Genomic DNA, 18,854 nt, shown 5'->3' with positions numbered 1-18,854 from the left:
CTTGCAATTGGTGGCAGACCTAAAGTTTTTCCACATCTCCCAAAGAATCAAGCTTGAATCACAATGACCAAATGCTAGTTTCATAAACAAGCATTGATTTTCCAGTACCCTTTTGTTTGTTCTTTCATCTTTAGTGCTTTCCTACTGGAAAAACGTGCTCACCAAAACCAGGAAGTTACATGTTGTCGATTTGATTTTACCCCAAATGAAATCATCCTAGATGATTTTTTTACAGGGAAAGGTCTCTATAAAATATTGGAGGGAGGCACACAAAAGAATTATCCACAAAAGTAATCCATTATATTCACCAGAGGTCCAGGATTCTAATTTGATTTTGTTAGGGGGTGGGTGGGTGTAAAACAAAGTGGTCATTATGGGAAAAAGTGAGATGATAAGAAATGGAGGAGGAGCCTTTTTCAATCCTTCTGTAAATCTCTATTTATGAGATATGGAAACTCTACAAGAGTTTCAATGGAAACACCAAGAAGAGCTAGGTCTATTTTCCTTGAGAATGAAACAATAGAAGTTGTATAAAGTCATTTCTGGCACTGGTGAATTTATTAATTTGTAGGTTTTCAGTTGTTGAATTTTCAATGTTGAATTGTTATTGATACTTTGGCTATCTAATGAGAAGGAAGCACTCACTGGAGAAGAGCCTAATGCTGGGAAAGATTGAGGGCAATAGAAGAAGGGGACGACAGAGAATGAGGTGGCTGGATGGAGTCACTGAAGCAGTAGGCGTGAGCTTAAATGGACTCCAGAAGATGGTAGAGGACAGGAAAGCCTGGAGGAACATTGTCCATAGGGTTGCGATGTCGGACACGACTTAGCAACTAACAACAACAACAACAAGGTTTTCAGAATTAAACTTTCATATTCATTCTTCCTTTCCTCATGTGCAATCAGCAAACACGCAACAAATCACAAGTGTACCTAAAGAGATTTTGGTATCAATGTTGAATTGTTATCGATACTGATTTTCTTCCAATGTTGAAACTGTTGTTACCAGGACATTTATATATTGCATTACTACAATCAGAGCAGAATATCATAATGTTCTGTTTAGCTTTAACGTGGAATGTTTTGTGGTTAAATTTAGGCAAATTAGTTACACCACCTACCAGGATATGATTTAGCCTACACTAAGGAAGCTCAGCTGTTCCTTCAACCACAGTTAGATATTTTGCAACATAGAAGCTAAAAGAGAAAAACAGATTAGTAATGAAGATTTCACAGATACTGACTAATCAATTAAAAGGAAGTAGAGTATTGCCATAGGAATTCAGTGTTCTCAGTGATGAATCCTCAGAAGACACAAAGATGATATAGTCAGAATCAGCATCCCAAATCCTTTCCAGCAAGAAAATCCCCATAGGGCAAAAAGAGGGGGGGGGAAATCCATTCAGCAGAAGACTACAGCTAATTGATTATTGTGGCACTCAAGACTGCCAGTTCTGAACTCTTATTGGCTCAGACTGTTCATCAACAATCAAGTAACAATTCTTTAAACTGTGTTTATATTTTACAGGTCACTTTTTGCACCATAACATTTTAAGACTGACAAGTTCTTGAAACTCTAAAGTAGTACAATTCTTTTATAAGGAGAAAAATGGAGAAATATCTCCATTTTTAAATAAATTCACCCTTACTTGAATGGCATGTTTGTACTATATCTGGCAAATTCCCAAAAGACTCAGAGTTTCTTCCCACAACTAAAATGTAGTGACGAGAAAATCAGGTCTTTCAATCAGGGTCACAGGGGTAGTGAGAGCCAAGTCCCCGTGCCCTGGTTCCTGACAATAAGTTGCTTAGTTCCTGCTTTGAAAAACATGATTTTAAACAGGATTGCTGTGAAAAGCATCCCACTCCACTCCTAATAATGCTGGTTAACACCTATGCTATTTTTGTTGTTGTTGTTTAGATTTTTTTTAGAATTCTTGTTTCTAACAAATATTTCCTGACTTCCTGAATGTTACAGGCATTAACATTGATACACATTTCATCTTTTTATATATTATTCTAGAATAGTATTTCTCATCTCAGCAATTTTAAGATGGGTGGACTTCAAGTGGCAAGGGAAATTTGTGGAGTTGAAGTTTTTTAACCCAAATGTGATGACCATATGTGACTCTGTAATGACAATAAAAGGTAAAGGTAAAGGTTCCCCCGCACATGCGTGCTAGTCGTTTCCAACTCTAGGGGCCGGTGCTCATCTCCGTTTCAAAGCTGAAGAGCCAGCGCTTGTCCGAGGATGTCTCCGTGGTCATGTGGCCGGCATGACTAGACGCCAAAGGCACACGGAGTGCTGTTACCTTCCCACCGGAGTGGTCCCTATTTTTCTACTTGCATTTTTACGTGCTTTCGAACTGCTAGGTTGGCAGAAGCTGGGATGAGTAACAGGTGCTCACTCTGTGACAATAATGACAATACAGCAGCCTAATTCCTATAAATATACTTGTCATCAAAAATGCATAAGTTTGAAAAAGTTTCCACTATAAAAATGCCATCAGGGATTAAACCATCCCAAAATGAGCAGTCCTTTAGTAATCCTACATAATTAATAGAACACAATTTCCCTTGGAACATTAAATTACCAAAATTCCCATACAAGCTACTATCTTTAAGTGCATTTTAAAGTAAAGACTTTCCAGCTAAAACTGCAGTAGCCTACGCACACCCACATACACACTGTTGCCACATACTATCTAATTGATATATCTTTGAGAAATGTTGTTTCAAACAGAGTACAGAGACAGAGAGGTAAAGAACTGTACAGTACTACTAGCAGTTATGGTCAATATTAAGGTTGTTACTAATCCAACAAATATGGAGTGACAAACCATCTATAATTTTGAAATTGAGCCAAAGGTTGTCAGCTCAGATGTCTGCATATTCAATGCAACTATTTTTGGGAAATTGGTCTATAAAAGTGTATCTAATTCAGACATGTCAAACACAAGGCCCGGGGGCCGGATCCGGCCCGCAAAGTGGTTTCATGTGGCCCGCGAAGCCATCCTGGAAACAGTGAGGGAACAGCCCCCACTGCTTTGGCCCTGGCCCAGAGACTCTCCTTCTGCCAGAGACCCTCAGATCTGTCCCACTCCTGCCCAGGCCCCCACAGGCACCCTTGATGCGAATGATGTAGAGCTGGCCACGCCCACCCAGTAGGTCACGCCCACCCTGGCCATACCCACCCGGCCCCCTGAGGGCAACCGCAATGCTGATGCGGCCCTCAATGAAATTGAGTTTGACACACCTCTAATTGAACACAGTAAGGAAAAGTTCTGTGCAAATATATATTAACAATTGTGTGGGTTTATGTTCTAGAGAACACATGGGTCTTGCTTGTGAATAATTGCAAAGGATTATACTGCCCTATATTTTTTTACACACACACACACACACAAAGCAATGTGGGATTGAATTTATGCACCAACTCATAAACGTTTAGTCTAGTACCACTTGACTTTATTCAGAAAGTGGTGAAAAATGACCAGCCCTATTTTCCTAGACTAAAACATTCTCGTGTCATCATATGAATTACAGTAATAACTGGAAAGCAAACCTGTTGGCAGAATTCATACAACACAGCCATAATGAGATTTTCTCAACCTTGCTCCAATATGTTATATAAATGTAAATTTGTGGTTTGGAAATCAGGGATTATGCTTTAACATAATATTTGAACTCAGCCAATTATTGCTTATTTAAGAAATCATAGCCAAACAAATCACAGCCAAGCAAATGATGACCTAGGATGCCCTGTGAATTCAGCCATAACATGCCTAATACCTTAGCTAAGATTCATTAATGTTAGTTATTATAACAAATTACATTACATTCATTAGTTAACTTCTCCTTTTCACCTCATATTTTTTCCAGCAGTTTCTGCAACTCCTACATTGCCATATTTGGGCTGCAAAAATCCATATGACCTCTAGATAAAAGCAAAGAGTTCAGAGTTTTCTGTATCCCGTTGCTGCTGCACAATGATTACCTGGATTTTTAAAAACTTATCCAATGCTCCAGAGCAGATTTTTAGATGCATGGAGCCAGCTGGGAGGCAAACAAAGTTGAAAATCACTGTCCTATTCATTCCTATACTCCTAAGAGAATATTATTACAACTTATGATGGTGTATCAGGATGCATTCTCAATAGTCAAATGGGAAATATCACTCGGCAAGAAGATTATGTCCATGACTGATTGAAATTACCAATTTCTAAGCTAAAGCTGTTGGAATGGAAAGTTTAAATTTATGCGTACATCTAATTTACCACAGAGCTTTACTTGTTTACCATGAATATGTGTGAAGAAAAAGCCACAATGAATTACCACTTAGCTTCCTAAGTTTCACAAAAAAAAAGAAACCTTTGTTTAAAGGCAAAGGAATGAAAAATGCCCCTTGGGCAAACAGCCTACTTTTATATAATGCAGGCTGTAAGGAATTTTATCTAATGGATCAGTTAGTCACAGGATAAAATCCATAGAAAGGGCAGAATGGTGAACAGCAAGATTAGAGTGTAACACAGCAATGCCTGAATGTATTTTGAAAAGGCTACCATTACCAATATTAACTCATATATTTCTCTTAAATATTGAAAGGAGGTTGCTGTCAATATCAGGATTTCCACTGTTAAAAAGCAAAAGTGAAATCAAGAATGCATGTTTCCAGATTTTGAGAAACATCTATAGTTGATAACTCAGAAGAAATTACTGTATCCATACTGTACAAAAATATGTGACCAAGCATAAAGAGATAAACCTTAAAGATAGCATATCTTCTTGACAATAACATAAAAGTATTCAAATGTGATTTTAATACTGAAAATCTGGAAAAGCTGCATGTATCTCCACTTTCACAGAATCCTTAGTGTCAACTTCTGCCCATTCCAACCCAGAAATGCTTCAATGCTCCCGATATGACTGTAGTAGTATTTGTGCTGATGTTGTAACAGCATGTCTTCAAAAGAACAAGTGCAAATAATTGGATAGCCCTGAAAAATGTGTGGCCCAGAGCAGAAAGAGAATCATGTTTGAAAAGTATATTAAAAAATTGTCTTTTAAAAATATAATGAAGTGATTATTTAGCAAATGAAGCAGAAATATTGAATCAGACTAACCTAGATAACCAAGCTTTTTTAAAAAAAAATCCACGAATTTGAATATTTAATTCTTAAATACTATAGGCTTTTGGTGTCCTCTTACATTTATATGTCTGTTTTTGCTGCTTTCAATTTACATACCTCTCCAACACTCTTCATTCTCCTTGGCTACCCTTGCTGTCTGATCATTAAAAAAAATCCATGGATCTTTATGATTTGGGGAAGCAAAAGTAACCAGGAAATTGTTTGTTTAAGAAAAGAGGTATGATAATTCAAAATTAAGGTAAGGATAAAAACACACTGCATGCCCAAATGCCCAAAACATGTTCTCTGAAACATGTTTCACATGTTTCAAACAAACAAATGATTTCAAACAAAATTCTCAATTCTCCTTTTTCCTAGAGCAGCCTTTTTCAGTTGGAATTTGGTAGGGATTTCATGAGAGATTGCGACTAAAAAAAATTGAATCTATGTGCCATACAAAGCTAACACTCATAGTAGTGGGAAATTTTATGCTGCAACTCATTTGCTGGGTTGCCACTTTTTTTTTTGTAAATGTAAATATTGCAAACATGGGTTGAGGAATAGTATAAGTAATTTTTTGTGAAGTTTTTGCAATTTATTCAGGGGTTCCTAAGCCCAAAAATCATTTTAAAAGTTCTTCCAGAATAAAAAGTTGAAAAAGGCTGCTGTATATATATACCGGTATATATATATATATTTCCTTCCTCAGGGAAGCCATCTGGGTGACTTTGAGCCAGTTAAGTCTCTCTCAGTCCAAACAACCTTATGGTTGTTGACTTCTGGTTTTGCGACCATACATTAATCCAAAATTACAGACCCATATCACTTCTTAATTCGGACTACAAGATATTTACATCAATTATAGCGGAACGATTGAAACGATTTCTGAATGATTTCATACACGCAGATCAAAATGGTTTTCTCGCTAAGAGACACACTAAGCACAACATTAGAATAATATTAGATACATTGGAGTACTATGAATTACATAGCGAACAACAGATGGCATTACTTTTCTTAGACGCCCAAAAGGCATTTGACAATGTTAAATGGTCTTTTTTGTGCCAACAGCTTAGCTTTATGAATATGGGAGAAAAATTTATAAATATAATTAGGGCAATTTATGACAATCAGGAAGCAAAAATAATTATTAATGGGGAAGCATCTAGCAAGTTTCAAATTCAAAAGGGAACACGGCAAGGCTGCCCCTTATCACCGTTGCTGTTTATATTGACTCTTGAAGTATTAACGAGAACTATAAGAAACGACCCAAAGATAAAAGGATTAACCATTAAAAAGGAAACCTTTAAATTGCAAGCTTTCGCGGACGATCTAGTTTTTATTATGGAGGATCCATGTCAGACGGGACCAAAGCTATTGGAAGAATTATCTAAATATGGTGAGGTTGCCGGACTGCGAATAAATAGAAATAAGACCAAGATGATTGTTAAAAATATGACCAATAAACAAAAAGGTAATCTGGCCGAAATCACGGATATAGAAATAGTCAAGAAAATAAAATATTTAGGGATTAACATTACGGCTAGATGCACTTCACTCAAAAAGGATAATTATGATAGTGTAGTGAATCAAATAAAAGGTGACCTGGAAAGATGGGGAAACCTAAAACTCTCATTATTGGGAAGAATCGCTGTCATTAAGATGAATATTCTGCCTAAAATCCTGTTTCTGTTTCAGAATATCCCAATTCAACTCGACTCTAATTTTTTTCGAAATTTGGATAAATTATCACTAAATTTTATTTGGCAGGGGAAAAAACCAAGAGTTAAATTGAAATATTTACAAGACACGAAGGAAAATGGGGGTTTTGGATTGCCAGACTGGGAATTATATTACCACGCCGCGGCCCTGAGCTGGATTAGAGAATGGGTAATCTTGAGAAATAGAAGACTATTAACTTTAGAGGGTCACGATTTGCAATATGGCTGGCATGCTTTCCTATGGACGGAGAAACAAGGTCTTTTCTCGCATTTTCAAAGACACCGGATCAGGCAAGCGCTACTCAATACTTGGAAAAAAATTAGATCTCACAATTACACCAAAATACCGGTCTGGCTATCCACCCTTGAAGCGATAGTTTACCCAAATCTGTTTGATTTGGGTAACATAATCTCATACAAGGATATTCTGAATGAGGAGGGGGAATTGAAACTTAGGAATGAACTAGAATTACAAGGTATAAAACTCGATTGGTGGGCCTACTTACAAATCCAATCGAGATTTAGGAAGGATAAAAATGAATGGGGGATATATACCTCTGAAACAGCATTGGACAAAATATTATTGGGACCGGACTCTAAACAAATAAGGAATTTTTATAAATTACTTTTGGGATATAAGCTGTTTGAAGAGCAAGTGAAAGACCCCATGTTGATCTGGGCTAACAATTTAGGACATAACATCGACCTAGATACTTGGCAAACAATTTGGGATAGGAATAAAAGGATAACACTGGCCTCATCGTATAAAGAAAATTTATTTAAAATGTTTTACCGATGGCATCTTCCCCCAGCCCGCTTAGCAAAAATGTACACAACAGCATCTCCCAAATGTTGGAAGTGTTCTGAAGAGATAGGCACATACTTCCATACGTGGTGGTCTTGCAGTAAAACACAAAAATTTTGGAGAATGATTTGGATTTGGCTGAAAGAAATATTGAAACAAGATCTGGAGTTTAGTCCAGAACTTTTCTTGTTGGGAATCACGAAAGAGAAATATCCTAAAGATGTGCTATACTTAACGATCCATATTATCACAGCAGCTAGAATATCATTTGCGCAAAAATGGAAAAAGAATGAGATCCCAGGACAAAAAGAGGTTATTAGGAAAATTTGGGATTGCGCTGAAATGGACAAATTAACTTTGGAATTAAAGAATAAAGATCAATCAGACTATTATAGAATTTGGAACAAATTGTATCTTTGGATGGATAAAAAGAAAGGTCTCTATTAGGTTTTACAGACTAGCTTACTGTTTTAAATATTGTGGTATTTCACCGATTTGTAATCTAAGTGTATTTAAGTGTATTTTTGATGTACATATATACATGTTTATATATATATTTAAACATTGTAGACAAAAAGGTTTGTCAGCTCGCTGGTACTGTGTCCAATGTTTTTAAATAATAAATTTAATAAAAAAAAATTTAAAAAAAAAAAAGAAGCTACCAAACCAAAAAAAAAAAACAAAACAAAACAAAAAAAAATATCCATGGATCTTTATGATTTGGGGAAGCAAAAGTAACCAGGAAATTGTTTGTTTAAGAAAAGAGGTATGATAATTCAAAATTAAGGTAAGGATAAAAACACACTGCATGCCCAAATGCCCAAAACATGTTCTCTGAAACATGTTTCACATGTTTCAAACAAACAAATGATTTCAAACAAAATTCTCAATTCTCCTTTTTCCTAGAGCAGCCTTTTTCAGTTGGAATTTGGTAGGGATTTCATGAGAGATTGCGACTAAAAAAAATTGAATCTATGTGCCATACAAAGCTAACACTCATAGTAGTGGGAAATTTTATGCTGCAACTCATTTGCTGGGTTGCCACTTTTTTTTTTGTAAATGTAAATATTGCAAACATGGGTTGAGGAATAGTATAAGTAATTTTTTGTGAAGTTTTTGCAATTTATTCAGGGGTTCCTAAGCCCAAAAATCATTTTAAAAGTTCTTCCAGAATAAAAAGTTGAAAAAGGCTGCTGTATATATATACCGGTATATATATATATATTTCCTTCCTCAGGGAAGCCATCTGGGTGACTTTGAGCCAGTTAAGTCTCTCTCAGTCCAAACAACCTTATGGTTGTTGACTTCTGGTTTTGCGTCGCAGTGAAATGGACACAGGAAGTCAAAGCTCTGCCTTCCATGCCCGATTTCGCCCTGCTGAGGGCCCTGAAAAGGGCCTAAAGTCACCCCAAAGAGGTGATGAAGGAGGGGTGCCTTGACAATCATGGTGAGACAGAGGTCTCTCTGTTTGATCTCAGAAAAGCCCTCTAAACCGGCAGGGGAAAGACCAGCCATACCTCTGAGGCCGGCTATTAGCTGCTGACAACTGAAGAACAAAAGCTTTAATTAGCACGTCATAAACAACATGTTTGGACTGGATGAGAATATTGATCCTTTCTTTACTATTTTACAATTGAATTTCCTGGGAAAAGCTCCCAAGAAGCCTAAAACTCCAGATGAGAACAGAAGCGGCATTTTAAATTTGTTATGGGGGACAGAAATACATAATACTGAAGTGAAAGTAATACAAAACTACAGTTTTGATAAATCTGAGAACTGAGATAATTGTTAAGATTTTCTCTTGGGGAAAAAAATTTTGAGGTGAAATATAAGAAATCAACCCTTTGTTTTTAAGAGTGGAAAATGGACTTTGAATGACATCTAGTGGTGGAGTTAAGTACAGCACCATAACTAGCTCCTTGGCTGGTTGGTACAGCTGGCAATAAAGTAAAATATTTTGGCATATTTATCATCCTGAACTTCTTGTACTATAAATACCTACTGGCCTTGGATTTTTAATCTTAAGAGCTAGTGGGAGAGAATGAAAAAATGGACTTTTGAATATGTCTGGCTGCAGGGAGGTGGAACATTTTGAACACTTGGAACATTGTGGACTACAACCTTTCCTGACTGATAATTTTCAGGAAACTTGAGACAAAAGAATTACTATAAAATATTGCTATTAGGACCGGATTATAAAAGCTATATATAAAGACCAGAAAACTAAAAGAAATCTTTTTCCACTCTTACTGAGACTGGTGATACCAGAGGATTTCCAGGAATGATGCCTCAAGAAAAAAACAAATACCTTTCAAAAGGAAATACTCTTTATGTTACAGCAAATTCATCAAACAATTGTTGCACAAAAAGAAGACATTTAAGAAACCATAATGATACTAAAAATAATCTAGATGATATAAAGGACCAAATCTCCAAATTAAAGCTTCAACTGGAAAGCTCCAAGACAACGAGTACAAAGTATGAACAAATAAACCAGAAAATTTTGTAAAACCTCTAACCATCAATATCCATAGAGAAATGAAATGTCTAAAGGTAAATAGTTGTCCTACCTTCTTTAACTTGCCACTCTTGGTACCCACAAACACCACACTGTAACCATTGTAGACATATGATGTAACAGAAGTCATCCGATCACGACCAGAAGTGTAAAGGGTCACTCCCTCTACTGGTATGGAGCCTCCCAGTGGCTGATTAATGTCCAATCCACAGAAGTTGTCATCTATTGGAACTGGCTGAAAGTGATGAAATATTTAAACACAAATATCAGTGAAAAGTGAAAGGTAGAGCAGCTTCTTAATTTGATGTCTTCCATAATTTTGGGACCATAACTCTAAGAATTCCCAACCAACATGGCTTTTGCTCCTGATGCTTCTGGAAGACAACAAGATAGAAAAATTGGCATACAAATTGTGAAAAATTATAAGTAATAGCTGACATATGACAATCCACTTGGCATATAATCAACTTTATGGACTTTAAAAACTGGAATAATCAGGTTCTGAGATGATGTTCTGCATTTAGACCTGTCTTGTATTGCTTTCTTTGGCTGCATCTATATAGGTAATCCTCAATTTATGACCACAATTGAGCCAAAATCTTTATTGGTAAGAGAAACAGTTGTTAAGTGAGTTTTGCTCTATTTTATGACCTTTCTTGCTGCAATTGTTAAGTGAATCACTGCAGTTCTTAAGTTAGTGACACAGTCATTAAGTGAATCTGGCTTCCCCATTGATTTGGGTTGTCAGAAGGTTGCAGAAGTTGAACACATGATCCAGGTACACAGCAAATCATCAGAAATACACACCAGTTGCCAAGCATCTAAATTTTGATCACATGATCATGGGGATACTGCAACTGTCATGAGAAAAATGGTCATAAGTCACTTTTTTCAGTGCTGTTGTGACTTTGAATGGTCACTAAATGAACTTCTATAAGTTGAGGACTACCTGTACTTATCTCTTGTCCTGTTGTATGAATAGCTTACAAGCATTTCTGTAGGTTTATGATAGGAGGCAGTGGTTGGATTCAAACATGTGAACAACCGGTTCTCTGTTGGATGCCACTTCTAGAAGTCCATTCTGGGCCTGGGCAATAAAAAATTAACTACCGGTTCTGCCGAAGTGGTACAAACCAGCTGAATCCCACCACTGCATGGAGGCATGAGGGTAAGGACAAAAGGAAGATCAGTGATGGGCATGTCATTTTCTGACAATGGTTGCCTGTTAGTTCAGATGATGGGACAAGAGGTAAGTGCAGATGATACTTTCTCCTGTTATGATTTATTTGTCTGTTTTTTGCAAGAAAAATGACAGCAGCAATAGAACTAAATGGAAGAAAATTACATAAGAATCTGCACTAAAATCTCTTGCTTGACTCAGAAGAATTGTACAGCTCTCCCTAAGAAAAGGCCTTTCCCAGAATTGTTCTGCATCACTATCTCCATGTTAGGCTTCTTAAAAGGCTTATCTTTAAGTTTTTGTGTCTCATATTTGTAAGATGCTTTACAAAGCTACTCATAGTTAGATGTTTACAACTACATAAAAAATCATCATTTACCTCTTTAATAACACAGCTCTGGTTCATAACTCTTCAAACCTTTAGTTTTCTGCAGACTCAAAAAGGTTCAAAAAACTGAAGTCTGACTTTGGTATCCCTAGATTAAACTTCCTGGATTTCATATATTCAAGCTTGTCAGTCAGATCTCATGCTTCAACTTCAATGAGATTGAGTTTGAATGATGAGAAATACACCATATATAGTTTTCACAAAATCTGCATTAGGAATTAATGCTGGTGTTTTTAAAAATTGTATAAGAAATAGGTCTGTAAAAGTCATTTGGTGAAATACCTCTTTGGCCTTTCCTTAATGTTGTGAAGAAATTAATGAAAGGTTCACCATAAGCCAGGGGTGTCAAACTCAATTTCATTGAGGGCCACATCAGCATTGCGGTTGCCCTCAAGGGGCCGGGTGGGTGTGGCCTACTGGGTGGGCGTGGCTAGAGTGCTATGGCCTACTGGGTGGGCATGGCCAGCTCTACATCGTTCATCAAGGGTGCCTATGGGGGCTTGGGCAGGAGTGGGACAGATCTGAGGGTCTCTGGCAGAAGGAGGGTGTCTGAGCCAGGGCCAAGGCAGTGGGGGCCGTTCCCTCACTGTTTCCAGGATGGCTTTGCGAGCCACATGAAACCACTTTGCGGGCCGGATCCGGCCCCCGGGCCTTGTGTTTGACATGTCTGCCATAAGCACTCTCTGAATCTCACTAGTTTTACCTGGAGTATAATTATAATTAAGTGCCGTGCTGGTAAATATAATTATACAGAACAAACTAGTATAAGCAATAAACCAATATAATAATAATATATTCTGAATATAAGTTGATGGTTAGCAGCATGTTAAGTAAAGTAGGCCAGATCCCTGCACTCTGAAGGAAACAAACTATGATTTTCTTCTTGTGACTATTTTGTCTTTTCCTAGAAACAGCCAATTTTATCACATACGTATCTACTTTGATGGCAAGCATTAACATCTGATTCTTTCTGACACCTTCTCTAGCAAGGAACTAGTTAAGGACATGACAATCTGAGGAATAGCAGCAGGGATGGTCTGCATCATTTTACTCCAGCAATATGTTGTAAACAAATTTTATCTTACTACATTTGAAGGAATAGATTATACTTACTGCCAATAATAGGAAATATTTTAATAGTTTAATATTTTGTAGGGAAACAGATTGGAGAAGCTATCCTAAACAACCAGTAGAAAAACTCTCCTTCTCTAATCAGAATCTGTCCTATTTTCCATCAACTAAATACTTGAGGGGTACAAAAGCAGAATATAAGCAAAAAAAGATTCATGTTGACAGTATTGATTACTCGTCCAGTTAGGCTACATACATGTAAGAGTGTCTCTAAGAGTCACTTCATTGCCTTTATATGCTCTGATATAGAAATCAATTTGTTTTAATTCTGATCAAGGCAAGGGGATCACATTTCTCTTGCATTTATCATCCTGGGGCCGCTGTATTAATTTATTTATTTATTTATTTATTTATTTATTTATTTAATTTATATACCGCCCTTCTCTCAAGAGACTCAGGGCGGTTAACAGGGCAATACGTAAAAGACAAATACAAAAGTTAAAATTAATTAATCAAGACAAAGAGGATAAAATGTCATTAAAATAGTCAGTAATATTTAAGCTTTGTTCACAGAAACCTTGAGTTTCTTTGTGTGTGTGTGTGTGTGTGTGTGTGTTTAGGCAGATAAATATATTATAATTAAATATATACCGGTAAATAATAAATATATAGAATAAAATATTCAATAAGTATTATATAAATGTTATAATTATTTATATATATTAAAATAATGTAAGGCCTCCAAACCAATTATTTCTTACTTTTGGCCCCATTGCTTTAGCCAATACAAATATCACTTTTCTATTATTATAATATATGAATTAATTACAGTTTTCAATTTCATGCAGAAAATACTGGGTAATCACAACAGCTACAAGTGGGAAAATGTTTGACCATTCCCATTCATACCTATTCTACACAATGGGTAGATCAAGTTGAAACTTCAGCAGCAGTCTTTTTAATTCCTGCCAGAAAATATGTTGAGAAAACATTCTCGTGAGATAAATTAAAAACTGAGCTAACACTTAAATCTTGTTTCACTTTCAGAAGACCTCTTCAAAATTCTTGCCAGGAAGCAAATTCTTAAATCCCATAATTTCTAACAGTGCTAATATTCTCTATACCTTCCTTAAAGTAACCCTATTTAAAATACAGTATTCATTCTTACCGCCTTGGTACATTGGACATCTTTCCCTAGTAGCCAGTTGAGTTCCAAGTTGCCTTCCCCTTGGTAGCAAGATTGTAGTCGTTCCTTAATTTGGGCATTGATAGCACGGATGGGAAAAATGCAAAGAGCAGAGTCATCAGGGGGGTGGTGATACTGTTTTTGTCCCTTGGAAAAAATGGCAAAAAGGACATCATCCTGGGCAGTAATATTCAAGGATCTGGCAAGTACCTCCCCTGGCTTAGAAAGGTAAGCTGCCTGTAGTAGATGGTATTCCACATCACCTTTGACACAACCAAAGGGCAAAGAAACATAGGAGTGAAATTTAGGGTCATCCTTGCAGAGACGGACAATCCGAGATGTGTAGAAAAGGTCGCTAGCTGAATTGATAGACACACCTTCAGGAGTCTCTGGCTGGACTGTCAGAAAATAAACAAAATTTCCACTTGCAAATCCATAGATATAGAAGATATCAAAGTGAGAGACCAAGGCCAATGTATCTGAAGGAATTTTGATTAGTGATGAAACAAAATCACTGTGAAGCTCATAATCCAACATAGCTGAGGATTCTGGATCACGTGGTAGCTTTCGGCTAGAGAGGGTGGGAAAGTAATCCTGCTTACCATCCACTGCTGTGCCAATAAAGAGCTTCCCGTCTTCTCCCTCAGAACGAACTATAACTCCATACATAGTGCCAGTCTTGTTGACGCTGGAAAGGTAATGTTCTTTCTTGTGAGATGGCTCTACTAAGATGAAGAGGTCATCCAGGCGCAGCAATTTACAGACACCTTGATAGAGACTCCCACAGGCCAGCAGCCTATTTTCTGAGTAATCAATGATCAGGAGCTTGTTAACATTGTTCGTCAGAGTCAGGATCTCAGTGCAGGGTTGCACAATAAGTGGTGGGTAGCAGGACTTGTTGTCTTCTTCAGGTCCTGTCTTGTGATCTACCAAGACAGTCAAGTTTCCAGACAGCTTGTAAACCCGATTGATAGCTCCCACATAGACTGCTCCCGTTGTCTGATGGACTGTCAAGTGATTGAAAGTCCAGTCACGGTTCTCAGGATGAAATGTATTATAGACAGGAGTGCTGTTGATGTTTTGTGAAAAGCCTAAGAAAAGAAACACCAAGGCTACTGACCAGCCATCGGAGTCCCATGTCCGAGGCCAGAGCTTTCTCTGTTCCATCCTGTGGAGAAGAGCAAGAAAGGGAGCATATATCCCAAAACTCCCTCTGTGTGACTCTAGCCACAGTCGCTTTCTTTACATGGTTCTACAGAAAGGAAGAAAAAGAACAAAATGCACAGAACAAAAGATTAGATGGATGTCATCCTAAAGTTACAATTGAAGCAGACATTTCCATTAAAGGCTCTTTGAAATAAAACAAAGACGTTTCTAAATCCGTAAGTCACCTTCCCATTTGAGTAAGCAGTACAAGCTTTAGTGCTCTGTTCTGCCTCTGTGTATTAATTATTACAAAATTTAACTGCTCATAATATGCTCTGATCCATGATTTTAAAAATAAAAATGTTTTACACATTCATCTATCCAAACAGCAGATCTAACAACACAAATGGGGCAAATATGTTTTTTTCCCCTCTAGTTACAAGATGATTTTTAATTAGAGAGAAAAAATATCAAAAGTAGACCTAGCTATCTGGTTTTTATATACTACATTTGTATGCACAGGAAACTCAATTCTTAGGCTGCATTTGCATTATCTGTGTTTGGCATTTCAGAGTATTATTCCAATAAAAGTGGGGGGAGTATGATGTTGATCAAGAACACTTAGTAATGTTTTTATCATTTGGCATTAATTTCTCTCAGAATAGAGGCTTTCAATCTGCACTTCTAAAGTTAGTTAATCTCTGCATGGCTAGAAAAGATACATTGGTCAACTTCAGGCAAGCTACTTAGATGAGTTCTAGTTATATAATTCTTCTTCTCCCTAAAGATGTTTAACTTTAGCCGCACTACATGAGCACCATTATACAAACACATGAAGGTGTTTTAAACAAGACAAAGCATTGGTCCACAAAGTTCAATACAGTATTTACAGCAGCTATTCAAATGTTAAAGTGGTTGTGATAAGTGTCAGGGATCTCTCTATTCCTATTACCTGGGCTCTTTCAGCTGAGATTATATTAGATAGCTTTTGCCTCTCCTACATTCCATCCTAGTAAAAGGAAGTACTAAAGATTTTCCACAGAGTGGTGAAATCCAATATCACTTATTACATATTGCTCTTTGTGGGGTCCTTGATGCTCTGAGCTTCATTGTTTTTGTGCAAATGTTTTATTACCTGGATAAGTAACATGTTCAGTGCTAGAAGCCAGTGGGGTTTGTTCTGTATTTATATAAAGTAGCTTTCCCTCTTCTTCCTCTATATTTCTCTTCCTGCACCACCTTTGTGCTCAGAGTGATTGTAATCTAACTTCTGTCACCATCTGCCAGGATTGCATTACTCCTCCTCTAGAGCAGGTTTATCCAGATTAATGTGCAACAGTACCAGAACAATTTGAGAAAAATAGTGGAGCATTTCCAAGACTGCACATGAATACTTTCAACCTGATAATTAGATAAACTGATCCTACTTTGAAATATTAAATAATTTCCCCCTCCACCTTGTTTCAGAATTTGAGTTAAAAGAAAATAAATTAGGCACCTGTCTGAAAAATCAAACTAAAAGATGGAAGTTTTATATTCCTAAGATGCTCTGCTCTTATCTGCAAACTCTGTTCTTGCTGTCACAGCACTCTGTGGCAAGCCCTGTATGGTTCTTTCAATGCTAATTTGCATCTCTTTTTTATCTGGAGGGTGACCATTCTGTTGGGTATTATACCTGTCTGGAAAAAAAAACATTAATTGCAAGGGTTGAGTTTAGCAGCTGCACTGCAGTCTTCATATCAAAAACATTTGGAGGATGCAAGGAAGAGCTATGAAGACAGATCAGACAGCACTGTGATTCTTAGTTTAGTGGTGATGGACATCAATTTTCATGCTCTAATGCTAATCTATATAGGACTTTCTGCAACTATTTCTAGTAACTTAAAGTTTAAGGCTCAGATAAAGGTTTTAATTACTGCAGATACAACAATTATACAAATTTACATTCCATATGTGAAACAAATTCCTTTTCAAATCTGGTACCTTGGAAATTTTCATTAGATTGCCTAAATGTGTGTACTGAGATACTGAGAAATGAATGCATATGCATTTTTCTAAAAAAAAGCCTGAAATTAAGGTATTTAAAGCATGGACTTTTTATTTTTTTTAGCAGATGGCAGAACCTAGTTGTCTTGGCTGATCTCAAAAAACTAAGCAGAATTTAGATGGGAGATTATCAGAACATCCATCCAAGACAGAGGTAATGATATGTCCATATTGTTGTGAAGAAAACAAATCAATATGTCTATGTAATCCCAAGAGATTGATCTTGGCTAAAGGGAATACAATGTGCAATTACCAGTCAGCTATTAAATGTTCATACAATTTGTATAGCATTCTCATCGAGAAGCTGACTGACTTGAAATTCTCCCCAGCCATCTGCGATTGGATTCAAGACTTTCTTAGGGATCGGTTACAAACAGTGAGGGTCGGCTCTGCTTTGTCCACCCCCCTGAAGCTTTGCACTGGCACGCCACAGGGCTGTGTGCTTGGCCCCTACCTGTACTCTTTATACACTTATGATTGTGTATCATCTGACCCATCCACTGCAATAATCAAGTTCGCAGATGATACAACTGTGGTGGGTCTTATTACAGGTGGGGATGAGACAGCATATAGGGTGGAGGTACAAAAACTATCCATATGGTGTAGTAACAACAACTTGCACCTAAACATCGGCAAGACGAAAGAGATGGTGTTAGATTTCCGGAGAAAAAAGGAGGAACCTGCCCCACTTTACATTGGAGAGAACTGTGTAGAGACAGTTTCCTCCTTTAAATTTCTGGGAGTCTACCTCTGTGAAGATCTGACCTGGAAAGTTAACACAACTCAGGTGGCTAGAAAGGCCCAACAGAGGCTTTACTTTCTTAGGGTCTTGTGGAAGAACAGGGTAGAACAACAGCTAATGACCCTCTTTTACCGGTCTACTATAGAGAGCGTCCTCTCGTATGGTATTGTGGTTTGGTATGCTGGGCTGACAGCCGCAGATAGGAAAGTATTACAGAGGGTAGTGAGCACAGCACAAGACATTGTGGGCTGTTCCCTGACACCACTGGATGACATCACCAGGGCTCATTGCCTTGGAAGAGTGAGGAAAATTCTCAGGGATGACTCACACCCTGGACGGTATCTCTTTACTCTCCTACCATCCTGTAGGAGATATAGGAATATAGCCAGCCGTACCAAAAGGCTGAAAAATAGCTTTATTATATGCTAAATTGATGGCCTAAATGTGATGAGTGGCAAGGGTTACAGCTAGGCCTCTTACAGATCCTTATTTTAAAATAGCCACGTTAAACAGAATGACAAATCATAAGGCTAGGATTTCCTTAGTAAATGGGAGTTTTGCCCTAGAAAAACATTGGTTGTGTAGTGCTAACTTATATCAGAGAACTTTTAATCACTCTATTGGAATATGAATTTATTTAAAGCGAGATGCTTGTGTGCATCTCTCTCTCTCTCTCTCTCTCTCTCTCTCTCTCTCTCTCTCTGTGTGTGTGTGTATTTTTAATAAATATCCACCCCCTTCCTCAAACTATACAAGGAAAAAACAAGAAAAAACAAGAAAAATAAGATGAGATGCTTTATGAGTCATAATCCCTTTTTTATCTGATAAGTTGTCATTTACTTGAAACACTTTAGAATGCAGTTATAGAATATTATTTACAGAACAATAATAGCCAAGAGAAATCTGAACTTCTTTTAACTTA

The 18,854-nt window shown here is 37.2% G+C and overlaps 1 protein-coding gene across 1 annotated transcript in view; it reads right to left on the bottom strand.

Annotated features, from left to right (window-relative positions):
• PLXNA2 (plexin A2) overlaps nt 1-15,165 on the bottom strand; it is a gene marked incomplete at both ends in the record, with an annotated part of 410,248 nt that extends 395,083 nt beyond the window's left edge. Inside the window, 2 exons of the mRNA XM_083358076.1 lie at nt 10,226-10,408; nt 13,981-15,165. Coding sequence (XP_083214202.1) covers nt 10,226-10,408; nt 13,981-15,165 — 1,368 coding nt within the window. The remainder of the gene's footprint in view (nt 1-10,225; nt 10,409-13,980) is intronic.
• Between the last annotated feature and the right edge of the window lie 3,689 nt (nt 15,166-18,854).

Source organism: Vipera ursinii (assembly GCF_947247035.1).
Source record: "Vipera ursinii genome assembly, chromosome: 3".
Taxonomy (NCBI): Eukaryota; Metazoa; Chordata; class Lepidosauria; order Squamata; family Viperidae; genus Vipera; species Vipera ursinii.
The sequence above is the reverse complement of the archived record's forward strand: the minus strand, read 5'-3'. Positions and strand labels throughout refer to the sequence as shown.